General features: G+C 42.2%; 1 protein-coding gene across 1 annotated transcript in view; it reads left to right on the forward strand.

Annotated features, from left to right (window-relative positions):
- ephb6 (eph receptor B6) overlaps positions 1 to 23,569 on the forward strand; it is a 43,402-nt gene extending 19,833 nt beyond the window's left edge. The window contains exons 4-19 of the mRNA XM_085471575.1: positions 1,567 to 1,736; positions 1,824 to 2,119; positions 12,303 to 12,458; positions 12,861 to 13,132; positions 13,485 to 13,566; positions 14,281 to 14,405; positions 15,819 to 15,981; positions 17,539 to 17,653; positions 17,740 to 17,795; positions 18,046 to 18,162; positions 18,256 to 18,503; positions 18,596 to 18,814; positions 18,905 to 19,054; positions 20,131 to 20,315; positions 20,427 to 20,585; positions 22,080 to 23,569. Coding sequence (XP_085327701.1) covers positions 1,567 to 1,736; positions 1,824 to 2,119; positions 12,303 to 12,458; positions 12,861 to 13,132; positions 13,485 to 13,566; positions 14,281 to 14,405; positions 15,819 to 15,981; positions 17,539 to 17,653; positions 17,740 to 17,795; positions 18,046 to 18,162; positions 18,256 to 18,503; positions 18,596 to 18,814; positions 18,905 to 19,054; positions 20,131 to 20,315; positions 20,427 to 20,585; positions 22,080 to 22,185 — 2,619 coding nt within the window. The 3' untranslated portion in view covers positions 22,186 to 23,569. The remainder of the gene's footprint in view (positions 1 to 1,566; positions 1,737 to 1,823; positions 2,120 to 12,302; positions 12,459 to 12,860; positions 13,133 to 13,484; positions 13,567 to 14,280; positions 14,406 to 15,818; positions 15,982 to 17,538; positions 17,654 to 17,739; positions 17,796 to 18,045; positions 18,163 to 18,255; positions 18,504 to 18,595; positions 18,815 to 18,904; positions 19,055 to 20,130; positions 20,316 to 20,426; positions 20,586 to 22,079) is intronic.
- Positions 23,570 to 26,934: the final 3,365 nt, after the last annotated feature.

A 26,934-nucleotide genomic window follows, 5' to 3' on the forward strand; every position in this document is an offset into this window, starting at 1 on the left:
GGTTGTCTGTCTCTGTGTGTTAGCCCTGCGACAGACTGGTGACCTGTCCAGGGTGTACCCCACCTCTCGCCCCATGACAGTTGGGATAGGCTCCAGCGCCCCCCGTGGAAGCGAATGGATGGATAGATGGATGTTTTTCACTGACTCCATCAGTGTTGTTTATTCTAACTTTATTCTTTTGCATATTTCATCCAGATGAAATATACATTGATACATTAGATAGAAACTATCAAGACTTTTACGTTACATTCAATAAACATACTGTATCTCTAAATAAGTAAACCACATATAATAGACTAACAATGACAGATTAGGACGATAAACAGCCTGTTAAGTCTTCCTAATCACAGATTTCCCACTTGAAACTCTTTCACCACTTTATCTAGTTTTTACTCTAGCACTTAGCAGTTTTATACAAATGTAATAGTGGGTTTACAAAGCTTGTTGCAAGGCAGTCACGTCACAGTTTGCGTGCACTAATCCTAACATGCTGGGCTGCAGACTGCACTGAGATATCCTGTTGTTTGTTTTGGTTTGGTTTTGCTGCTCAGCATCCTCCAAGAACTACACAAACACATCAACTGGAAATATAAAAAGTTGAGTAACTAATCTCTAATTGAGTCTCATATGGCCACAGTTGATTTGAACAAGTGTTAAATCCTGACTTTTTGTCACCGCTTGCTGCAAGGCCACCTGCAGACGGAGTCATTAAACTCGAGCTGTGTTGGTGATTGATTGTTATTCCCCTAATGCTCCATCAAAACAATGAATCCTATCATGTCCCATGGTACTGAGCAATTGTATAATCACTGATTGGTGAAGAAAAAGTGACACCATCCTCAGACTACACTGGTGCGAAGCACAATCTAGTGTCACTGTGGTCTCCATAAATGTCACTTCAGCCCCACTAATTACATCCTTAACACATACAATGAACGTTTTCTACGGAGTGCGGAAAAATCTCTGAACCCCATGTGTTGTCAGTGAAGACTGACACTTCCCATATGATTTATTTATTTATTTAAGCACTTAGCGTTGTTGGTGTTGTTTAATTTAGTGCTTTTCCTCTGCTGCTTTTCGAGCTACTGAGTCTGTGAATTGCCTGAACTACATCAGGAGACATCAGTGGGAGGGATTCTCTGTTTGTATAGATGAATGCGTTTCTCCTTGGGGAAGTCAAATGCTTTTTAAAAATGCAAATCAAAGCCTGATGAGGAATCAGAGGAGGGCTTTAGAAGAGCAGGAAGCAGTGCAGAGATGAAAGTCTTTGCAGGGACTTCAGCACGAATCCCCACTGGGACCTGCACAGATCTTAAGTCAGTGATTACACTGCATACTAAACTACTTCATAGTATGCATATGCCTGCGACTAAAAAAGCACGATCTGAGCTTATCTTTAATCTTACCATGTGTTTCCAGACCATATTTATATGTAAACCAGTGCCTCCATAATTTCCCCCTTGTTTACTTGATGTCAGCCACACTCTCTTTAAGCTATTTTGTTTTCTCCTGACCAATAATTATCCTTTTTTTCTTGGTCTCCTGTCTAATTTGTGTTTTCTCCAGCCATCGAGCGGGGAGAGGGAGACCAGGGAGGGCTGGGTAAAGATCGACACCATCGCAGCCGATAAGAGTTTTTCCAAGGTGGAGCCCAGCTCACCTCACCAGTATCAGCCCAACAGATACAGCCGTATCAACATTAAGACACGCAGCTTTGCTCCCCTCACACGCAAAGGGTAATCATTTCTGTACGACACTTTGTTTCTCACGATTTAAAAGCATCACTAAACCTTATGAATGCTCTCTGACCCCCTTCTTCTTAGATTTGTCTTGGCCGTCGTCGACAGCGGAGCTTGCGTTTCCCTCATGGGGGTGTCTATCTTCTACCGCCGCTGTCCAGCCACGAGCCTCTACCTAGCTTCGTATCCACCGACTCCCTCGGGTGCCGAGCCAACTGCTTTAGTGCCTGTGACTGGGACGTGTGTCCCTCACAGTAAGGCACAAGGAGACACGCCCCCTCGCATGCACTGCAATGCTGAAGGAGAGTGGATGGTGCCCGTCGGTGGATGCGTCTGTGATGAAGGTTATGAGCCGAACCTCAATGGATCTGCCTGTCTGGGTGAGTCCGGTGGACACTGTTCAGGTTGACGGACACTAAAGAAATCAATGCTTCTTTGATGCAAAGCTTAGACATATGCTTTTATAAATGTCACAGAGCTGTGAGAGACAGATTTTAAAAAAGGTCAAAATCGCAGATATTCTTTTATTTTTTCATATATTCTCTTAGTTGCTTGAATGGGACAAACATGATCTATTAAAGTAATCGTGTGGTGTTTCGGGTAATGCGCTTATTCAAAGCTGGCTGCCTGGCAGGACTCCAGGAGGTCACTGTGGCTGGTGAAGAAAAAATCTTGCTCGAAACATCTGATAAACCCACAAACTGCTGTTGCAATGCTTTGGTTCTAAACGTATAAAACTTAAGCTCCAGGCTTGATTTCCTGCCAGCTCTCTTTTCTTTTTCTTTCTTTTTTTGTGATATTTGTTGAGATAAGCATCTGGATCAATACTGAATGGAGCTGCTGTCACCCCGATACTCTGCTGTGCTTGATGTAGAGACCAGAAGGAGATGAGGGCAGACAGGTCAGGTCAGGATAAGATGAGACGAAGAAGGACGAGACAATCCAAGCAATGCATCTGGAGGGATTTAACAACTGCATCAGGACTTTTAAGGACAAATACAGAGAAACTGTTAAATCAGAGGTGCTATATTGACTGTTTACTCTTCCAGTGACTTTCAGTGGAGAGGCAGAGAGACAAAGGAGAGGCAGGCCGATAATACTGAGGTCAGCATTTGCAAAACTGGTCAAAAAGTGTTGCGCTTTTAAAAGTGGGTGTAAATAGTAGGGGCAAGAAGTGGGGAAAAATTTGATAGATGTCCAGACGGACACGAAGGGATGCAGGGAGAGAGCAAGAGGAGGGAGAGAGGGAGAGAGTCATAGAGAGAGAACTGTGACACATTTAGGTCATAGCGATGTAATGGCCACTCGTCTGTGAACAAGTGACAGAAACCGCAGGGGGAGAGAGAGAGTGGAGGGAAAATAGGGAGACGTGGAAGGAGAATGAAAGATAGGAGGATGCAAGTTAATGACTTTAAAGAGCTGAGCAGGCAAAAAAGTACCAAGGGCGTGACGGCAGGGCTGTGCGACTGTCTTTGTGCGAATGTGTGAGTACACACAAGCGTATCTCGCCGGGACGCCGATGCTCACCCCGTCCACATACGTCTGAGGATTACAGTCAAAAAACTGTATTCTCACAGGAATTTCAACGGCTGTAATTCCTCAAGTCTAACTAATGGCAGCGCAATTAATCCTCCAGTCCTGCCAAGTCAGCTGTGAAATGTGTTCATGCTCTTTTTGCTTTACATCTGCACCCGACCTGCCACTTGCGTTTGTCTCTGTTTGATTGATAACTACTGACAAATCACTCCTCGAAGCTGCTCGGCTGCCGGAGCGAAGACTTTTCCAGTGACTGTCTCTGACTGATCAAACACGTTGCGGCTTTCTTTCTTTCCTTTCTTTTTTTAATGATTATGTTTTGTTGGTCACTTCACTGACTAATGATGTGGATTGGCATTGTTGTCCTCTCTGCCTCCCTGGGAACGTCGAGAAAAGAGGCAGATGGTTAACTGCCAATGCAGCCGTCAACGATTATTAACAGTAGCCGATCCTTGTTCTCTTTGGAAACTGGAGCATGAACTTCCTTAACTCTAACAACTTGTACATTTTGTTCTTGTTTAAATTAAACATCAAGGCTGTTTAATAGTAACGCAAAGTGAGCAAATTATCAGCTGTGCTGCACTGAATTATTGGTTTGAAGCTGTATGTTTTTTTTATGCTGCTGGCACTTTAAATACAGGGAAAAGCACTTTAAGAAGTTGACTGACACTAATTTCCACTGCCTTCAAGTGTCCAGTCTTAACTAATATGCCCATGCATTTCATTAAATGCATTTCATTTTAATTTTCACAAAAATTTGCATTACACTTGCTATTTAAACTCCTACAATGTAAATGAATGCTGTTGGAAATCCACCTGACAACCACACACTCAGGCTTGTCACCTCAAGCAAGACATCGTTTTTAGGGGCACGTAGGAGATTATCAGATCCCACCTCTCAGTCTCATGGGAAAATTACGATCGGTGTTAAATGATTGCCTTTAACTACATGCAGCACTAATAGCTTTTTATTTTTAGATCCAAGGCAAGATCATGCATTCCTTTATTTGCAAAACCAGATTAATATGGCAAGGACGTACGTTTCTTAAGTGTGGTCCATATGCATTTGCACTGCATGGCTTCATGGATGTTCATTTTTTGAAAGATTTGATAACACTATTAAATGGATTGCTAAAAAATTTGCACACACCTGACTAAATAGTGGGTATTTTTTTTCAAATGAGAGGACAAAAGAAAACGAAAGAATAGTTTTTAAAACTCCTTTAAAAGCTTTTTTTCGTATAGATATAGTTTTGTACAGTGCCACTAGTCACTCATATGAGGTGCAATCAAAAAGGTTAGAGGCTGGGCCTGTAGGCAGAAACTATAAAAAAAAATATGCCTCCTATCTGCTTCAAGGTTGTAATCTTGTGCAGCAAAATATGTTTTGATTGGAAGACCTGTTCTGGCCACTTACAGGTGTGCAATCGCTGCACACACTGGATCTTGACCACTGTGTCAAAAAAAGCACTTCAAGTCAAATTTCATTGTGGAAAAAGGGGAAGAGCTTGTAGGGAGCCACAGCCTTTGAATAGGGCAGATGATGAGTACTGGTCTTGGTTGATTTCAGTCCTGATGTGCTTTCTTTGCGCTGCAGACTGCAGCTTTTTCTAAAAGTCTCTGTTTATAACTGCATCTCTCATTCCTGGTGATGATCCTTTAAAAGAAGGTCAGGTCAGTTTGACTGTGAAGTTGATGGTGCAGCTTGAGATCTGTGGCAGAGTCACAGATGCATATGTTTAAGTGGTCAGAAGGAGACTTTGAAGGAGATGGCAACCATAACTTTTAGTCGCATATGGTTTTCTCTTTGTTATAGAGCATCTTAGTGAGAAACTGACTGAAAAAGTAGGTTTATTTGTTATTAATAAGAGCTGCATCTTGTGATGTTCTCCCAAAGTCAGATCTATTGTGAAACCATTTGTCATTGCCATGGGTTTAAAATAAATCCCTGGTGAGAGACACTCACCACAGGCATCATAGTTCAGTCGGTTTACTGCGGGCATGATGCTTGATTATTCTGTTTTTTCAGGCTCACCAAAACAACACTCCGACATTTGGACCGATGATAAATTGAGAATCCAACTGAAAAATCAGACACTTAAAAAAACACAGCCGGCCCTTTGGCAGACAAACATTAAAAGATCATCCCTTGATTATTTATGAGCTTGTTTATCACAAGTAAGTCTACAAGAACACCCAAGTTCTATATGATCACTAAAATATTCAGAAGTCAGTTCGGGATAAAAACTCTTCTGGAGTCTTTTATAAAACGATAAGAACAGAGGCAGACGTCACGCAGCAGCTGCCTGCTGTTATTTTATTTTTCTGCCAGGCAGCATCAGGACGTTTTTCTCCTTTGACATTTGCATCCCACAAGGGAGACAGAGACGTAGAGAGGACAGGCAGAAACATGACCGAGCATAAGCCACAGTTACACCTGTTCAGCCAAACATGAAACAGTTCTGTAGTTTGAGGCAGCTTGAGTTGGTCCCTGCTGGATGTGCATCATCCTCAGATACACACCTTCTGCTTGAGTCCCCTTAAGCGACTGTTGATGGTTTAGGACAAAGATTATTGTGGCGGATGCTCAGATGGAGCTTTGAGCTTACTTGAAGCCATGTTGATATTTTATGTGGCGTGAGACTACGTCCTGAAATATTCAACATGTCAGTTTGTCCTGATTTTTTGCCCAGAGCCCTTACTCTCAGCACAGACACATCCACCAACTACCCCGAGGCAGGTTGTGGTGAGAAACAAGAACATTTGGCCAGGGGAGGACGTACGAGTGCAAGTGTGACATTATTTTGAGTCTGCTTTAGTCCCAAACAGACACTCTTCACCAAATAACAAAGTAGATAATCGTCTCATAGAATATACCGACTACATTTTCCCAGTTGCAGTTGTGTCCCCTTCTTCATCAAGCCGTCAGTAAGCCTACTCATCAGCAGCGCTGGAATTCAATTGATTTTCCAGTCTATTAGTACTGAGAGAAACACAGTTGAGTGAAATGATCAATGACGTACTGTATCGACTGGGCTGTAGGGTGTTGACATGCAGCGGTGATAAATCAGCTTGAATACATACACATCATATCAAATCAATCGCTACATGAGTCAAAACTCTTTATGATGGTGTTCATTATATTTCACAGGGCAGTTCGGTGGAGAAATTACAATCATTTTTTTAAACATTCATGTGAAATGGGGATGCCGGGCTCTCAAAAACTGTCACGTGAATCCGCACATCCTCCAGCTTTATGAAACGTTATCACAGCAAATTTCAGAGTTCAGTTCATTGCCACTTCTCCTTTTTCAGTAAAAAAGCCACTGTACACTTTCTGCTTGGCACCAAACAGGCATGTAGACACACTTAGGGGCAGTCTGGCAAACCTATTGGAGCATTTAGCAGCTAAAAAGCCTGGAAAAGGCCTCCTGGGAAATGGTTAAAAAAAACAGCAAAAACAGAGCAGAAGAGACAGAAACATGACTGCAAATTGCTAAATGTGGATAGTAATAACTAAAAAAAATGTTTTGAAAGAAATAAAATGATCCCTGTTAAGTCAGAAACGGTGCTGAGCTGTCATGATTATTAGGCTGAGAGCTCAAATCTTACAGGTGCAGATGCAGGCCCAGGGAAGAGGAAACAAGACGTCAGCACGCTGAAAATTTAATGTGTGAAGGTCTTAGGTAAATATCACAGCTCCAGCAGCTCCAGCAGCTCCAACAGCTCCACCATCAATTAGGGTCATTTGCATTATGTAACATCCATTTTTAGTGCACACTGTTGTCTTTTGAATCAGTTTGCATCAGCTCGACAAAGAGTGTGCAGGTCAAAAGGTTGCCTCGTTAAACTGCACGATGTTCACCGTGGGAGCGACGGTGAATCCTGAATCCTTCCAAGATTTCTGTGAACATGCAGGATTTGCCTAATGCAGTAATTTGTCAAGATATGTAAGAGGGAGTCTTCAAATCATTTTCTTTGTCGCTGCATCAGCGGTGAAAATCCAACAAAGGATTATTTTGCTTTCACGTGTGGTAGAGTGCTGCTGGAGCTTACGAGGAAGAGAGACAATATTAGAGCACACGATTCAGTGTGTGTCTTGTTTTCAGGATCCACTAAATTACCGAATGTAGTCTGTTGTGTGGTCGCATCTGTGACTGTTGTGTGTTTGTGTGCGTGCGTTTGTTGTGCGTCTGAGCGAGAGAGAGAGAGAGAAACAGAGAGAGATTATGCTGGGAGCCAAAAGAGGGAATGAGTGCATGAAAGAGGGAGAGGAAGAGGAAAAAAAGACAGAAATTGGGTCAGTGATCTACATACCAACGTACAATGTTAACATCAAATTACTCAGCTCGTGGCTTTCTTATTTCTGCTTGTGTTTATCTCTTTATCTCTTTAGAAAATAAATGCAGTTTTCAGTCATCCTTCTTGCCTAATCTCGTTCTCTTTCCATGCAGCCTTTGTCAAATTAATCCCTATCCCCATACGCCCGCCCATCCGTCTATCAGTAAATACATACACGCTTGCATGTAAACATCAATGCACTGTGGCAATAGCACACGAATAACACACCCGGTCGTGTTTGTTGTGAGTTAGTTTCATAAATGATGCCACAAACTGACCTTATGACCTTAATCTCATCCCTGACTGCTTTCAGAGTGGTTTGCTGTTTTAAAATGACCCGCAAATTAAGAAAAACATGACATATAAAAGTTGGCTCCTGTTTATATGCAGTACCTTCACACACTGCCCTCTTCCCATCACTCCTTTTCATTTCATTGCCCTTCATTTAGTAATCCACTGGATTATGGTAAAAACATGGCAGGGATTTTTGAAGCAAGACTTAAAGGTATTATATATTTAAAAATAAGACCTCAGTTTTTTCTTTGTGTAAAGTTAGGGTGAAGCTGTAAGCACATCGGTATTCACATTTTCAGCTCGTCTATTGTTTGTTTGCGAACGGTCCCTTTTCAAAATGCTAATTGCTTATTTCCATCTATCAAAAGCACAACGTTTTAACTGTACTTAAGCAGAAAATCCTTACCTTTGGTTCGAAAAGATGAAAAACAAATAAATGATCAAAGTGTGTGTAGTCGGAGATTAATTTTCTGACGCTTAATCGTGTCATCTTTTCAGTTTTCAGTCACCTCAACAAACGAGCGATATTTATATCTGTCATTGCCAGAGACGCTCGTTTGTTTTGTTGGCAGGGCTCGCTGGGACTTTGCTGTGTGCACTTTTGCACACTTGTAATGTAAAGGCATCTGTGACTGAGCTTATAATGGTGGTACGCTTTCTGTTTTATTGCTGGGTGGGTGACTGAGAGAGGGATGCAGATCAAGCAAGAGGGCAGAGGGCTCTGCACGTTCATTGGCTGCTCAAATCGGGCGGATGCGGGAGAGGAGGGGGAGGGGAAGGAGGAGGAGGAGGGGGTTGAGGGAGCTCATAACGCTGGTGATGAGAGGCTTTGTAGCAAAGTCATGTTTCATGTCAGTGCTGTAGGAGAACACGTCTGCTAATGTGCATCTGGGACATAAAAGATGGAGGAAGTTATATTCCTCTCTATTCCTCTGTTGTCGCCCTCCTGCTGCTTTCCACTTTCAATTTCCTCATTGTCACCCATCATCTCAGGCTTATATACATAATTCTGCTGTTCATCCTACAGCTGTCTCAGTCCATCCGTCTCCATGTTCACTTCTTCCCCAGTTTGGTTTCTCTCTTTGTTGTCTTCGCATTATTTTAGTCCCCCTTCCTTTTTCTCACTTCACACCTGTTTGAAAGCAAGGTGCGCTCTCAGAGACAAGTGAGAACACAGGAAGCCTTTTATCTGTTTATTCTCCACTTTTTTTTTCCACTTTGTGCCTTCTTATCTTCCCCTCCCACACTGCTGCACCAGCGCCAAGCATGCATAAATGCATCCGTGCGCTCTTTTAGCACGTCAAGTTTAAGACATGCTACGCATTCTTGACAAGGTTATATAAGCGAGGTCAGGGGTTTGCTCCCACTGATGCCCTCGCTCTCATTCTCCAACTCCGAGGGTACTGTAAGGCTCCAAAAACATATGAAACTGCTGGGTCATGTTTTTTTGTTTTTAGTGTGCCATTTGCACTCAACAATACAAGAGGTTGTCTGTCTGAGGATACGCACATACTCTACATTTAGCTTTCAGACAAAGGGAGCACATTTTGAACGATGCAACCTTTAGCCGACACTCCTTTAATGGCACTCACATGCCCACACACACTCGCAGTGTAAAAATGGCAGCAGACCAACCTGGAGGCTGTGGACTCAAAATCCTCATAAGTACGAGCACTCGAGGCTCAGGCTGGCAGCAGCATGAAGTCATGTGTCAGTCACCTTGACCTCAGTGGTCAGTTGACATTAACAACTGGCAGATTTCACAGATTTTTCTGTCATATAACACAGCCTGCAGGTTCAAATGGTATTTGTTTGTGTGCGTGCGTGCGTGTTAGTGTGCGTATGAGAGAGAAAGAGCGAGAGAAATAATCAATTTATGCTTGAATGTGACTTGATTTGACAGTTCCAATGGATTATGAATTCCAGCACATGATTCCTGAATACATATGAGGACAGTAGGCCTTTTTATTAAAAAAAGGCCAATAAAATGTTTTAATAGGGAAATATTTGCCTAGGAATGAAGTGGTCCTGTTACGGTAATGTGCTAAAGTCTTGAGAAAACCCTTGTTTCTTTATTTTTTGCTTGGAGAATGAGGAATGCGTGCAGCGAATTATTGAAATGTGTCCAAACATACACGGAAATTTGTTATATAAGGGAACAAGAGAGCTTGTACAGTTCTAACAAGTAAGCATTGAAAGTTAATAATTGGTATGACCACACAGCCTAAACTCTCTTAGGAAAGTTTTCAGGAATTGTTCTCCGGGCTTCATGAAGGACATTCAAAGCTCTTCTTTGGATGTTGGCTGCCTTTTTGTTCTGGTCTCTGTCAAGATGATCTCACAGTGCTTCAATAATGTTAAGGTCAATGTAGAGGCCAATCCACGACTAATAGCATTACATTGTGTATTTTTCTATCCAGGTATGCTTTTACTGCACAGTGCTAGTTTGTTTGGGATCATTGTCATTGCCAATGAAACACTTACTAGGTCATTTTGCATGGTGTATCATATTTTTCTGTGTTCATAATTCTGTCAATTTTGACCAACTTTACAGAAATTACAGGAAAATCTGGCTCGTTTTTAAGAAAATATAAAGAAATTAGGAGTGGCTCATTATATAAGGCACCGTACTGTAGAAGGATTGTTTAGTACTTAATAAATATCTTTACACAGTTTTGCCGCAACTTTAGAATCACAATCCTAATATTGTGTTGGCCTCCCTCGTGCTGCTGAAATAGCTCTGATCCATCGAGGCGTGGGCTTCACGAGACTTCTGAAGGTGTCGTGTGGTATCAGGCACCAGACGTTAGCATCAGATCCTTGAAGTTCGGTAGGGTGAAAGTGAATCTGTCACACTGATACAGGCTACACAGCACCTTGAACTCCTTTACATATTCCTCAAATACTGGGTGCATTACTCTGCTGAAAGAGACCACCGTCGTCAGACAAAAACTGCTGCCATGAAGGGATTACAGAGGTTATTGTTAGGTAGGTCAAGAACGATCTTCCACGCTTGAGTTGCGATATTAACTCAGACAAGTTAGACAAGTTAAAAAACTTTAAAGGAGTGTTTTAACACTTAGGGAAAATATTTTCTACTCTTACTTGCTAGAAGGGCTGACACCACTCTCTCTGCTGCTCTTTGTACGATAAATACAAATCATATAAGCAGTCGGTTAGGCCAGGTTAGCATAAATACTGCAAAAGGAGAATAAAAACATCCAATTCTGTCCAAAGTGAGACAAATCTGCCCTACAGCAGCCTTACAGCTCACAAATCAACACACTCAAACTCCTAATTATGGTGTGTATAAATATTTATCATTAATTGCTTTTACCACATGAGACTGTGGCTAAACCGTCTCCTCCTGTTTACAGTCTTTATGCTGAAGTAAACTAACGCTTCTGTAAGTAATATCATCGTATTGCTTATTGTCCAGGAGGAGAGTGGTGCAGATGAGGTAAATAAGTCAACCTCCACCTTCAAAACGCTCACTATGACCTTTCGTGTGTGTCTTTGTGTGTGTGTATGTGACTGTCGGTTTGCTGGCCACTTCCTCTATAAACAAAAGTTAATGATAGTTCCGGGTTAAGCCAACAACAAACAAGAGACCGCTGCCTTTCAGATGAACTTTTGAACCAATGGGAACCACAAGCCAAGCTGAAATTGATGCTTAACCCCAAACCAGTTACTGCAGTTTGATTTTGTTCTGGACAAAATGAGGGGAGCAATAAAAAGGGATTAAGTAAGAGGGTTTTTTTGTTTGTTTTTTTGATATTCGTGACTTCTGAGCTGCACATAATACAGATCGCAAAGACCTTACATAAAACAAAATCTGAATTGTCTGAATAATGCCAGATGTTCAATTTAAACTACGTCGCACATGATGTACACGTGCACTTTCAGTGAACCTGTGAGTATTAGCTGCACCTTGCAATCAGAGTTGACAAAGCAATCTTAACTGAAGGTCCGCTTGCTGAGGTCTTCCCAAGTTTTCGCTTTGAATGTCATGCAGATTACAACTGAGCTTTGAGAAAGACGGTGTGATATCACTGAAAGGTCCAGAAGAAGCTAGTCTGAGCGCAAAAGATATTTGGTCAGCTGAACTTTTATTAATGTATTTCAGCGACAAATCCAAGTGCTGGCTATTCTTAACTGGCTTGAATGTTATCAGTGTGTTATTTTCTGACCATATAAAAAAAAAAATAGTGGTATGTGCATCTGAGCCCAAATTTAAGCTTGTTTCTTTAACAGCAGCTGCAGCATTTCATAGTTTAAACCTGCAAACTCATAGCAGTGAACACCGCTAATGGAGCAGTGATCACTTTATTTATATAACCGCAAGCTGTTAATAAAACACAACCTCTCTTCTGTCTTCATGTCTCCTTACAGCCTGTCCTGTGGGCTACTTTAAGTCTATTTCAGGCTCTATTCCCTGCACTGTGTGCCCATCCAACAGCCGAACCAGCCATGAGGGATCGAGTGTGTGTGAATGTCGCAGCGGCTTTTACCGGGCCGCCAGCGATGCCAACTCTTCTGCCTGCACAAGTGAGCTTTGTCTGTTTGTTTGTTTACGCCTGGCTCCTCTGCGAGGCGTTCAAGGGGCCTCATTGGAGTCATTTGTCATTTGCTCAGACTGTGAGAACCGAGATACACAGTCAATGGAACAAAATCCTTTTGCTTTTAAAGACTATTTTAATCTTTAAATTGCACCAACAGAAAAACCTGTTAAGAATGAAACTTTCCTACGTTCGTTCATACGAAATTGCCTCACCATCAAACTATTTTATAAAGTTCTTTCCATTACTTTTCATTGCATAAATGTCTTTGCCAGCCTGCAGGTTCTTTCATATCTTAAACATTTTACCAGATGCTTCCATCTTAGAGTCCACCGCTTGCATTATGTATGTCAAACTCCTCCCATTCTCCCCATCTCTGCTTTCTCCGCAGCTCCTCCGTCTGCTCCTGTCTCTCTGACCTGGGAGTATGAGAGCGGCGATGGTGGGGTTTCCTTGAGGTGGCGCCCTCCGGTGGACATGGGAGGCCGAAGTGAGGTGTGGTACGGGGTGGTGTGTCGCATCTGTCCGTCACCGACCTTCACCAACTCGGCTTTGTGCTCTTGGTGTGGGGAGGGCGTCACCTTCAGCCCCTCCCAGACCAACCTGAAACAAACCAAGGTCACCCTCAACAACCTGCTGACCAGGGTCACGTATCTCATACAGGTGCTGTGGAAAAACGGAAGATTCTTCCTTGTCTTATCTCACTCAAAGTTTGAAGCACTTCCTGGACCCACAGATGAGATGAATCCACTGTGCTCTATTATTTTATTATAAGTGCCGCATCAGTAAATACACACCAACATTTAATATTTAGTTCGGCATACCTTGACTAAAGCATCGCTTATTCCTTATTCATAATGGACAGATATTTCCCCATTTCCTGGCGTTTGTTGACCTGTCATAGTGGACGCTGCACGTGTCTGTCTTTGTTTCTCAAACGTTGAAGCGTGTCATAAATATAAATGGGGAGAAAAAGGCTTTGAAATTCACATCTGTGTGTTCTTGGTATTGACAGGTGCAAGCCATGAATGAAGTGTCAGCTTTGAGTCCTTTCCCAGTTCGATACTCAAGCATCAATTTCACTACGAGCCAGTCAGGTGAGAACAGGACGGAGACGATGAAAAAGATGAGATGAAAGAGGAAGAGACGCTCTGATGATGACGTTTGCGTAGATTGTGTGTGTGTGTGTGTGTGTGTGTGTGTGTGTGTGTGTGTGTGTGTGTGTGTGTGTGTGTGTGTGTGTGTCAGTTTTCTCTCCCCCTCCTCCTCCCCTCTCTTTCGGTCTCTTTGCTCCATGTTTTCTGCTCCTGCTCTCTGAACGGGAGGTTGCTCGAGGTTACAAAATCCTGTCAGATCCCATTATGGTCACTGTGGAGGAAGAAAGGGACAAATGAGAGATGGGAAGACAAAGAGACGGAGAGAAAGAAAGATGAAAGCAGATGAGTGGGCAAAGGAGAGGAGAATGGGGCATTGTGCACACCAAGTACACCATTATACAATTTTCCATGAAACCGATCAAGACTGGCTCGGAGGTTCAATGAGCTCACATTATCTAAAATCTTCCTGTGAGTGCTCTCAGAGCTTATTGATCAAATGAATGGAATGCCAGAAAGTTCCCTTTAACTGCTCCCAGCTCACTGAGTGAAACTAGATCCTGACTGGTGCACCATAAAAACTCCTACTTCACTTTTACGCTCAACTGAATTCTGTCTACATGTTTTGTAACACTGCCCTCATGTGGGCACTGTCACTTGTGAACTAACAGCTCTCCTGTTTTAACGTGCTCAAGTATCGTCTCTTGTCACCCACAGTTCCCAGTACCGTTCCTATGATGCACCAGCTGAGCCGGGCCCCGGACTCCATCACTCTGTCGTGGCCTCAGCCAGACAGGCCTAATGGAGACATCCTGGAGTATCAGCTCAGATACTATGACAAGGTATGTTCAGTGAAGTCACACATACCGGCAGAAGGTTTCAGCATTCGTTTTTCAGTTTGATAGCAGCTGGTTGTGAGGGGACGTCACAACCTCTCTTACAAAACCAAGTTATTTGGTTACGAAATGGTTGTGATGAGACAGATGCAGTATCAACTCTATGGACTGGTTTTGCCATAAACATGTTTTTAACACAAATATCTAATCAGCCAATTACGTGAAGCTCAGCACGTTTAGGTATGTAGACGTGGTCAAGATAACCAGCTGAAATTCAAACTGAGCATCAGGATGAGGAAGAAAGGTGAATTCAGTGACTTTGAACGTGGCATGGTTTTTAGAAATTAAAGAGAGTGGTTCAAAAAAGGGCAGCACGGTGGCACGGTGGTTGGCACCGTTGCCGCACAGCAAGAAGGTCCTGAGTTCAATTCCACCATCAGGCCGGGGTCTTTCTGTGTGGAGTTTGCATGTTCTCCTCATGTTTGCGTGGGTTCCCTCCGGGTACTCCGGCTTCCTCCCACCGTCCAAAGACATGCAGCTTGTGGGGATAGGTTAATTGGATAATCCAAATTGTCACTAGGTGTGAATGTGCGAATGAATGTGAGTGCGAATGATTGTCTGTCCCTGTGTGTTGGCCCTGCGACAGACTGGTGACCTGTCCAGGGTGTACCCTGCCTCTCGCCCTATGACAGCTGGGATAGGCTCCAGCGCCCCCCTCGACCCTGAAAAGGATAAGCGGAAGCGAATGGATGGATGGTTCAAAAAAGAGAAAAGATCAGGTTTTCTGGGTGAAAATGTCTTGCTGATCCCAGAAGTCAAAGGAGAATAGTCAAACTCCTTGATGCTGATTGGAAAGTAACATCATCCCAAATAACCACCTGTTGCAGCCTTGGTATGCAGAGAGCATCTCTGAATACACATCAAATCTGTAGCAGAAGACCATCTTGTACTGGATGGTGAGCTTTTATGGGCCTCTTGACTTTCACCGTGACTACAAGCATCTCTCTACCTACCCGACGTGTGGTGTATTCTTTATTAGTGAGCTGGCCTGTTTTCACAGCAGTGAGCATGATCTTGCTGTTTTGACTGCAGCCTGTCTTACTCTTCCAGTATTACCAGAATTATTTAGATTTCTTTGTTTAACTGACAAAATTATAATGTACAAAAATGTGCTAGAAACTACAAGAAGAACATTAACTCGTGTTCACAATGGCCAGCCTGCGCAGGCAACAAGATGTTTTATAATGGAACCATTTTTTCCACCATAACACAGTATGGCATTCAAACAACAAAACAACGGTGGTTTAAGTGTTCGCTGGGTAAATACACACAAAGGCATCCTTTACTGAACATACTGGCCGTGATTGTACACAAAACAAACTGAGCCCAAACAACAGACCCTTCCTCTCTGTTCGTCAGGGTTCAGACGTGGACAGCGCATTGACTGTGTACAGTGAGACTAACACAGTGACCGTCAAGTCTCTGATTCCCGGCTCCATCTACGCCTTCCAGATCAGAGCTCGAAATGAGCGAGGCTACGGGCCCTACAGCAACACCATCTACTTCACGACGCTGCCTCTAGGTAATGCACACAGTCATTAATTTTTTTATAGTTTAAGAAAAAAGTATATATTCTGTTATTGTAGGGTCTGTCCCTTACAATAGAAAGCATGTTGAGGCAACTGTTGTTGTGATTTGATGCTATATAAATACAACTGAATTGAACTGATTTGAAATGATTATAGAAAACTGTCAAAAGATCATATTGGCATAAGCATTAAAATAAATGCACATGCTGTTGTTTGAGTGTGGGTGTGCACAACTGTACTTAGTACAAAAACAAGCATTTACAAAGGAAAAACAGACAAAAGCTGGGGCAGCTTTCAATTACTGTAACTGCAGTTACATTCATCTCAGTGAAGTTGCATTACTATATGTAATACAAAGCTTAGCGGTTAATATAAGGCCTTACCATTCACATAAAAAATAGTAAGAGTAAGACCAGAGGAAGATGTCAGGATAGCATGATAAATTCAGGATAGCAGTTAGAGAAACTAGGGAACAAAGAATAAACTGTGAATCATTTTCAGTGCACTTTATTTTGCTCAATGTAAACTTCATCATGTAGAAATGAGAAGACTGTGTTGCAAACCAGAAGCACAAAACCAGCTATCAGCGACTAGATGTGATATAATTAGAAAAAGTGGACACACCAGGGTAGCAAAATTAAAGGTGATAATAATCAAAGACAGCGAGACAGGAGGGGAAAGAATCGAAGCGCAGGAGAGAAATGACTGCCAAAATAAAAGAGTAAGTTAGAAACCGGAGCTAAAGAGTGAGCTTAAAGAAGGAACACTTCTAAACTCTAAAACTGACTAAATTAAAACAAGAACTAAAGGCTCCAAAAATCCTCAAAAATAAAAAAGACATAACAAAACTCTGAACACCTGAAAAAGAAAGAATTCAACCTCAAAAACCCACAATTAGAACCGGGATGGTGCCACTAGAAGGGCCAAAGTTACACTATATGGATACATGTCCTGGGCCACCTACAGATTTCACCTGCAGCAGCTGCTTGGCCATGGAAACCCACACCGTGAACCAGTTTCTGTGTTGGTGTTAACGTCAGAGGTTTGAAACTCAGCAGTTATTGAATCAGCAGAAAGGTGCGTCTCAGTGACCTTGTGCTATAACTTAACATGGTCTGCCACTTCCTGCCCGAGCTGCTGTGGTTCCTGAGCGTATTCACTTCGCAATAATACAACTTACCGTTGATTGTGGAATAGCTAGGAGGAATAAGTTCCCACGCTCGACCTCAGTGGGGCATTTAGAATGACCTATGCTTTTACAGATGTTTCTAAAAACAGGCTGCATGGCTGCACCTGTGGGAATAGGATTGAAAACACCTGAATTCAAAAATTAAGAGGTTAAACACCTCGGTATGAACACAGCAAACATCTCTCTGTAGTTATTTTGTCATTTTTAATACTAAGAAAACATCTCTGCCTCAGTATTAACATCAATATCAAACTTTCAAATAGAACATATATCGCTGTAACTAAAGATAAAGTGGTCTGTATATCCAATAAAAGCACATCTGAACTTGATAGCTGAAGGTGTTTCATTTTCTCTCCCGCAGAGGAGCATTCACAGCAAATCCAGACCCGGCTTCCTCTGCTGGTGGGCTCAGTCATGGGTGGGGCCGCGTTTCTCCTTGTCGTGGCAGCCATTGTGGTTGTGGTGGTGTTTCGCAGGTTGGTTGTGGTATAAATGCCGTAACAGATGAATGCATGTATGTTTTAATCTGGTATTTCAGTTTTTGACTGCTTTTACATGGCAGTAAGAGGAGGGAGAGTCCATACAGTGACCGACTCCAGAGGTACATCAGTAACAGAGGTGAGTGAAATATAATAAAATGAATTATTTATTTTGGGATTCATTGTTTTTTTACAGGAAAAAAATAAAGATGCTCTATATGTTTATTATTAAATGAATAATACAAAGAAATGCTATCTGTGTGTAAAGTAAAGCTCATCAGCTTTGCATTATAAAAGATCATTTTTACCTTGTTTTTGGGATTACATGTCTAAAGTAAAGGACTAAAAGTTCTGAATCAGTTTTTCAAAAGTAGATTTCTTGTTCCCAGGTGGAGTTAAGTATTACGTTGACCCATCCACTTATGAGGACCCTAGCGAGGCCGTCAAAGAATTTGCCCGTGAGATCGACCCAACTCACCTCAAGATCGAGGAGGTGATTGGTGCAGGTACGTTTCATGGTCTCCTTTCTTTTAAATCTTGCTGTTGTTACATGCTGGCAGCAGCACAGTGTAATCTCCTCCGTGTTTATTCCATTACAGCCCAATTTGGCGAGGTTTCTCGTGGTCGTTACCATCCGCTGGGTCGCAGGGAAGTGCTGGTAGCAGTGAAGACTCTGCGCTGGGGGGCATCAGACAGAGAGAAGGGGATGTTCCTCAGTGAAGCAGGAGTCCTGGGACAGTTTGACCACCCCAATGTCCTGAAACTAGAGGGTGTTATCACCCGTACCCCTCCAGAGAGGATCATCACTGAGTTCATGGAGAACGGGCCCCTGGATGCCTTCCTCAGGGTGAGAAAAACAACGCACTGTCAGGAATTCCTGCACATGTTACACCACACTGGAGACTTTTTTTTCTCCATCATGTCTCTTAATTTCTTCAGGAGAACGAAGGTCAGTTCAGTGTCCTCCAGCTTGTCGGGATGCTCAGGGGAGTTGGAGCAGGGATGCGTTACCTCTCTGAGAGAAACTTTGTTCACCGAGACCTGGCGGCCAGGAACGTGTTGGTCAACTCCAACCTGGTCTGTAAAGTATCTGATTTTGGCCTCTCCAGGCTTATGAGGGGCTTGGACCACAACATACCAACTTACACTGCCTCACTGGTAGGTTAGAAGGGAAGGAGCGCCTTTTAGCTTGGTTTCCATCATCACTGAGTGACTGTATATGTTTTTTGCTCTGTTTTCATCTATCAGGGCAGTAAGATTCCTGTGAGATGGACGGCACCTGAAGCATTTCAGCATCGCAAGTTCAGCTCAGCTAGTGATGTCTGGAGCTTTGGAATACTGATGTGGGAAGTTATGTCCTACGGAGAGCGTCCGTACTGGGACATGAGCAATCAAGAGGTGAGTATGAAGAAAAATGTTTCCTGAATTGTTAAAGAAGCAAATGTGCAAAACCCTTGGTATAGTGCACTTATCTTTATTATGGTGTAACAATATACAGTTAACTTGAATTACTGCTTTGCTGTTGTGTTCTTCCATTAACTTGTCAGGTGGCAATTTACATCTGAGTTTTTTAAAAGTCTTATAATACATAATTTAATAAAGTGTTCAAGAAATTACATATCAACAAAAGCAATTCAGTATTGGACTAAAGGGTGCCCTCTGCTCATGTTTTAAATATTAGACAGAAAAGTGTATTTAACATTATGATGTCAAAGTGAAGCTGACTTTTGACCTTTGGGATTTTCTTTTCATATTTTGCATATAAGTTCTTCAGATACATCCAAAAACGTGACATCAAAGTGATCTTGAACTTCATCTTCGAGTACAAACGGATATTTGCACCATAAATATTCCTTCCAGCTGTTCCTGAGCTATAGCATTCATATCATTCATAAGAATGAGGTGCTCATGAAGTCAATAAATGGGATCACAGTGATCTAATCAAGTCCTTCTTTAGCCCAAATTAAAGTTTCGCCAAGCTCATGGATTAGGCATTATTATCTGCCTTTCTCAGCCAATGTGAAGTTTTTAACAAAAAATCTCCTAAATTTTGCATTCAGTGCATCATGTAGCAATAAAGTACCAATAAAATCAAATCACTACCGACGCTGACAGATGCAGAAAATACTGTATCTGCAAAATAAAGATGAATTTGTGCTGTGTAAATCATATTTTAAATGCTTAAGCTGTTAAAACAGCCTTCATTATGTACAATATTTCAGTAATCTAGAGGAATAAACGTATTATTACACAAATGTGGCCCTCCAGTACTTAAATGTACTTCCCTCCCCCTCCTCCTGTTACACAACAGGCATATTTAAACGGTGACAAAATGCCAAACTGATGAAATTTGCATAATTTTCTCTTAGTCATTCTTGAAAGCTCTGAGAGATCTGTGACCTTTCATGGAGGCTAATTGCACAAGACTCCATCTGCCCTACTTCTGTCTGATGCCTTCCTCTTTGTGTCTGCAGGTGATGAAGGCAGTAGCAGATCAGTACCGTCTCCCGGCCCCCCACAACTGCCCCCCTGCCCTCCACTCTCTAATGCTTCAGTGCTGGCAGGCCGAGCGGGCAGACCGACCAGGTTTCGACTCAGTCCTGTCTTCTCTGGATCGACTCATCAGGCACCCTGCGTCCCTCAAAGCTGAGCCAACTCGGTGAGACGCCAGCTCCTGGCAAACGCACCTGCAAAGCATATCCGAGGCAGCAGGTGATGCACAATCTGCTGCAGTTATGGATTCTCGTGCTCTCATTTTTGACATTTACAGAAGCTGCTCCCAGCCGCTGCTCAGCCCCACTCCCACAGACTTATCGTCAGTGGTGACAGTCAGTGATTGGCTGAAAGCGCTGAGGATGGAGAGGTATCAGGATGAGTTTGATCGAGCGCACCTGGACACATTAGACAGCGTCAGCAAGCTTACGATGGAGTGAGTATGCATGGATAGTTACAAACGTAAAAATACAGAAAAATATATCAAACATTTTTAAAGCTGGCTTCTTGACTTAAGATTTAATTAGATCAGTCATTAATTTAATTTTAGCTATGTCATGAGTATTATCAAGCACACCAGCCACCTGGTATCCACTGAATCCTCAAGTCGAGTTGTCGCATAGTGGTAAAGAGCCCAGTGGGCCGACACACTTTTAGACTGTGCCAGAAGCACTGGCAGCCTTTTTGTTCATTTTCATTACTGTATTTCCCTATCAAATCTCTTTATGCAACTGGACCCTCCCCAATCTTTGCTGTGCTCTTACACACCTTATTGAACAGAGTTTAGTGTGAAAGAAGAGCTGAAAAGGTGGCGCTGAAAGCTAAGAGAGACAAAGAAAGAGAAGCTAGAAATAGATACAGGAAATGTCAAATTGAGCAACATGTTAGCTGTCAGGGCAATTGCTGCTGCGCCGTCAACAGTAGTAATGTACCAGCAACAAGCAGTAATGAGCCTTCATAGACACAGGAGGCAGCTGTAGCACTAGCTGTGGAGAAGCTGTGCAGGCGGAGGGACACCAGTCCCAAAAACAGAGTGAGAGACAGACAGAGGGAAATGAAATTAGAATAATAAGAAAATAGAAGAAGGGAGAGAGAGAGAGAGACGCGATAGACCGACTGCAACAAAAGTGACAAGGCCGATTTTTTTTTTGTGCATTTCAGTGCACAAAAACATTTCAGAGCAGCCCTGCATACTGGTGCTTGGTCAGGACCTGTAGGTGTCTCATTGCAACTCACTGAGCACTCCATTAGTGTTATGAAACAGACACCATAAGATAAAGGTGCTCTGATGGTGCAACTGATGAGGGACAAATAGCCGAGAGGATTTTGCAGTTTTTGTAGGTATCTGATAACCAAAACAAGTCACCATAAGATAAGGAAAGGAGAAACTTCTGCAACCTGCAGATTTAATTCTTTAAACAATCTTAGAATAGAATAGGGACAGAATGGTGGGCCAGTAGTTAGCACGAGGGTCCAAGAAGGTCCAAGAGGAACGAATGCATGAAGAACCCATGCTTGAGCTCCGATTTCAACCATCATCATAAAACTTTGTAGATTACACCTGTGTGCTTCGCACAGGTTTTTTGTTGATCTCAAAAGTTTTTCTTCCATCCATCCATCCATCCATCCATCTTCATCCGCTTTATCCGAGGCCGGGTCGCAGGGGCAGCAGCCTAAGCAAAAAGGATGGATGGATGGATGGATGGATGGACTTTGGCAACAGTAGGATGGGAAAATTGATGCTGAATCATCCTGGTAAGGAAATTCCAGAAAGTTGTATTTTCAGTGGGAGAAAATGCAACGTCCAGGTGAACTGACTCAACTTTCTGGGATAATCCAAACTGTTAGAAAATTACCTTGGTAATTTTATGTTGCTCTTACACATTGATTTTGTCAAGATTTGAATATTGTTGTCTGAACTCTCTTTCAGAGACGTCCAGGATCTCGGCGTGAACCTGCTGGGACACCAGAGGAAGATCGTCAGTGCAGCCCAGCAGCTCAGGGCTCACCTGACACAGGGGCAGGTGGAGGTCTGAAACCTACCAGCAATACACCCTGTGCTGTGGATTTATGGGCTTCACATTCCTTTGCTTGTTGCGTCCAGTTTCGGCAACATTTTATTTGGATGGTGCACATTTTAACCGTAACAAAAAAGAGAGCGAGATAATCAGCTAACAGTGCCACTCTGTCTATTCTGATATACCTGACACTGCAACCAGAAGCAGTGAGAAAAGACTTTCTCAGCCAGTCATTCAAGACGACTAACAGAAGAGAGATACACTACAGGAGCTGCGGCCCAACTCAAAGTGAGGCTAGAAAGTTGCTGACAAGGAGGACTTTAAAGATTCCTCTATGTTTTTCCACTAGATTTCACTTTATTGTTGTCTGCCTTCTCCTCTCCTCCCCCCTCTGCAGTCCAATCTCTCCCTTCCTCCTCCTCTACTCACCTTGCCTGAAATGCTTCTGTTTCCTCTGTGCTCAATAAAACCACAAAAGTATTTTTTGTTAAAGTATCTAGGGAGATCTCTCCTCACAAAGAATTGCGTGAAGACAATCAAAGCCTTTTTCTATTTTTTTTTTTGAGTTATTTGTAAAGTTGTATCACTTCCTCTCCACTTTAAATGCCAAATGCTAAACAAACAGTGTTACCTAGCAGCTAATGAATCACCTAATGAGGTGTTACCGTTAGCTGTCAGAAAAATGTATAGGTTGTTCAGTGTTACAGCAAATACTATGAACCACCAGTCCAAAGTCGGTACTGCAGATCCTTAAAGTTATATAGCAATCACTGCCATAATATTGGGAAAATCAAACCTAAGCACGAAAAGGCTTTTAATAAATGTAAGCCATGTTTTGTTTTGTTTTTTTTAATCCGCCTTTAGAAGACATATCCAAGGTCTGAGAGCTGCCCTGTTTGTGCAACTCACTGTAGAGCCTCTCAGTGACAGCAGAGCTCACTTACTCTAAAACACTTAACAAACTTCACCTCAGCTGCAAACACGAGCTTCTGCCTGCGCTGGACACAGAAGCTAACAGCACCCACCTTTACAGTATGTCTGCATTTCACACTTCACCTCTTTTGTTTGATTGCTAGAGTAACGACACTGAGTCATTGGAGCATTGTGAATGTGTGAAATGAGCAAGATGGACAAAATCTGATCTGATTTACACTTGAAGGAAGGAAGCAAAATGCTTTGTAGGTAGCTGCCCGTATGTCTGTGTGCTGTATATGAAACTCTGTTATTGCGTACATGCTGTACATGATGTGTGTGAGTGAGTGTGTCTGTGTGTGCATGTGTGTGTGCGCGCGCGTGTGAGACAAGTGTGTCAGGCTACACACATTTATAGGTGTTTACTTGTATGAATGTTCACCACTGTTCCGTAATTGTGCAAATTTGTAAAATAAATATGATTTTATTTAAAGAAGGAGTCTCCTGCATTTTCTTTCTCATCCGTTCTGCTCTTATATAAAAATAATAATTATCTGGAAACAGTTGTGATATTAAATATGACTTGCAAAAAGAAAATAATGAATATAGTCATTTTCAGGAGGCAAATGAACGCTTCAGTTCAGAAGACGCAAGCATGACACCACCCACACATGCAAACACCACAAAGCATATGTTTTGAATCCTGAGACTAAACCATTGTTAATATACACTTTGGCAAGTCGTAAGTTTACATATGCTCATCATGGGCATTAATGTGTGTGAATGTGTGTGTGAATGGGTGGATGACAGGTTGTGTAAAGCGCTTTGGGGTCCTTAGGGACTAGAAAAGCGCTATACAAATACAGGCCATTTACCATTTAATGTCATGTAATTTAGTCATCGTGATCTTTAATAAACCCTGGGTCAAAAGGATACATATAGGTTCAAATATATACATACATTTACTTAAATCTAATACTCATTGGAAGATCCGAGGAACTCTGTGAAGATCTAAGGAGAGCTGTGAAAGTTTAGAGTTATTTCTAAACAACCGCAGATTACAAGATCGTCAAAAACAACCTATACGTTAGTACAAATTATTCAGCTGTGTCAACAATTTGCCAAGGTCTGGAAGGAGACATAAAGTGTCACCCTCAGATGAAAGGAAATTAGTTGGTATGCTCAGGATTAACCCACGAGCCACTGAGCCTCAAGCATGCCATGAACCAGGGATAGCTGGAACACCGGTGTCACAGTGGACAGCGATGCCGTGAACTCAGAGGGTGCCGACTAAGAAAGAAACCTGTTTCTAAAATCAGCACCTTAAAAATTGACTGAAACTTGCAGCTGGACAAAGGTTTTATGGTCAGACAAGACAAAGATTGAGCTGGCCGCAATGACAAGAGCCATGTTTGGAGAAGAAACAGTGAAGCATCGTGCTCTGGGACTGTTTTGCTTAACAATAGTAATTCTTGTTTAATTTTGACTGATGTGAATTTGACATGATGGCAGTAATAAAGAATGAGCAACACAAATTGCCCATATAACCAAGAAGAAAGAATATATGATAGATTTTTCTTGTTTAACATCATGTTTGGTGCAAAAGATGTGAGACAGAGGAAGAAAATCAGATTGTAGCCACGGGGAAGGATAATGAAAGAAAGGTGCAAATTACTCATGAGTTCATGGATTGGCACCTTTAAGTTTTTCTTAGATATGTTACATTATGACATTTATTTTCAAACTTTACTTTTTCAAATATAAAACTAATACTGTATTATACATTATGGTTGTGGTAGCTTTATTTACCTTCTCAAAGGAGCCAAACAGTACATACAGCATGACAGCAGTCTGCATGGTTTTTGACCAAGAATAGTTTATAGAAACAAGTTATCTATCTGTCATGGTCAAACAATAGTGTCGGAAGATTGTGTAACAAAAGATAAACACAAGTGGCATGTCACGGTCATGGACAAAGCAACAGAATGACTAACATGGTCACAGATTTACATATTTATGGTCACATTTCGCTTGAAAAAATATGTAAACATTTCCCCTGGTTTGAACAAGGCTCACCTTGTTCCGCTAATATCACCTTCACAGTGTCCAAAAGTGAACTTCTCGAACTCCTCGCACTTCACGTTCCACACATCAGCAGGTTTGTGTGAAATCAGAGTTAGAGATCTGCTGGGATCAGCAGTAATCCAAGAACAGAAACAGGTCTCCCACATGTCCCAGTGGTGCTGATATCAGAGCAGATCTGGACTGATATAAAGACTACACAAACCTCCATGTCATGGCTGCCAGAGTAATCTGGCTGGCGCCTTGCTGTATTTTACTGTATATATATTTTTCATACTGCAGAGCATTGCATCCCAATGTCAAACTGCGGGATAATTATAACAATATTTACACAAACAAAACTTTACTTTAGGAATTATCATCCACAGACAGCTTTAAGATCTTTTCAACTTCATGCATTTTCTATTCTTTTACATTGCAGAGTAAAATTACACATCTATGTGGTAACTATTAACAGCTGTTATTTTGCAGACTAGGATTTTACGTTAAAAATTTTACAATGGTACAAAATTAAGTCTTTACTGAAACTGTTCTTAAATTAAAGCACAAAAGCAACATCAGCGAAAGATACACAACAAAACCATTTACAGACCTTCCAATGAATTCAGATTTTTTTTTCCCTTTTCAATTGCAAATAATTTGAACTATTGACTTTAGGATCTATCACCCTAATGAAACTGCTGTTCTTAGAGTTTCTCGTGGCATTTTAGTGAAGACAGATGCAGATGAAAACGTTGTTCAGCTACATTTGACACAATTCATCATGGTATTTTGATTGACAGGTTAGCAACATGGCTGGGCATCTCTGGATCAGACTTAAAATGTTTTTAATTCTTATTTCCAGACAGAACTTACTCAGTTGCTGCTGACAGCTTGGCGTCCTCATTTGCAACTTTGTGCTATGGTGTGTCCCAAGGTTCTGTTTTGGGACCTGTTCTGTTTGCACTGTATTTGCTATCTCCAAAAAGTTGATTCTGTTCATCTGGACGTAGCGTTTTGTGGGAGAAACGTTTCATCACTCATCCAAGTGACTTCTTCAGTCTCAGCTGACTGCAGGTTTCCCCAAATCTTATAAACAGTACATTTGGATAATGACTGAAACCAGCCCACTGAGGAACAATGGGCTGGGAGGTCAGTTCCTTAATCTTAATTATGCAAATTCTCATGACCACTGATCAAAACCCACTGATCAATGGCCATGAGTACCATTCACAGAGAGTTGGGGAATGGCTGCAATCACAGCATTGTAAGATGGTGACAGATGTACCCTTAGGCCCCCTCCTTGACTCAGAGATGGTCTTTCCCTTTTCAAGTAAATGGTCTCCTTGACTCCGCACTCAAACCAGCGTTCCTCCCTGTCCAGGATGTGTACATCCTCATCATTGAAAGAGTGTCCACTGGCCTGTTGGTGTAAATAGACTGCAGAGTCCTGGCCTGACGAGGTAGCTCCTCTGTGTTGTGCCATCCGCTTTGCCAGAGGTTGTTTGGTTTCCCCGATGTATAAATCCTGGCAATCCTTCTGGCACTTAACAGCGTACACTATGTTGCTCTGTTTGTGTCGGGGGACCCGATCCTTGGGGTGGACCAATTTTTGGCGCAGCGTGTTTTGGGGTTTAAAAGCCACAGAGACTTGGTGTTTAGAAAAAAAGGGATCACATGGATCACATGGGATCACTACAGGCTTTCGCTTGGGCAGCGGTTGTAACCTGCAGTCAGCTGAGACTGAAGAAGTCACTTGGATGAGTGACGAAACGTTTCTCCCACAAAATGCTA

This window comes from Copadichromis virginalis, linkage group LG11, assembly GCF_057382275.1.
Source record: "Copadichromis virginalis isolate Kocher_CV1m ecotype Utaka linkage group LG11, C_Virginalis_male_GT1.1, whole genome shotgun sequence".
Lineage (NCBI taxonomy): Eukaryota > Metazoa > Chordata > Actinopteri > Cichliformes > Cichlidae > Copadichromis > Copadichromis virginalis.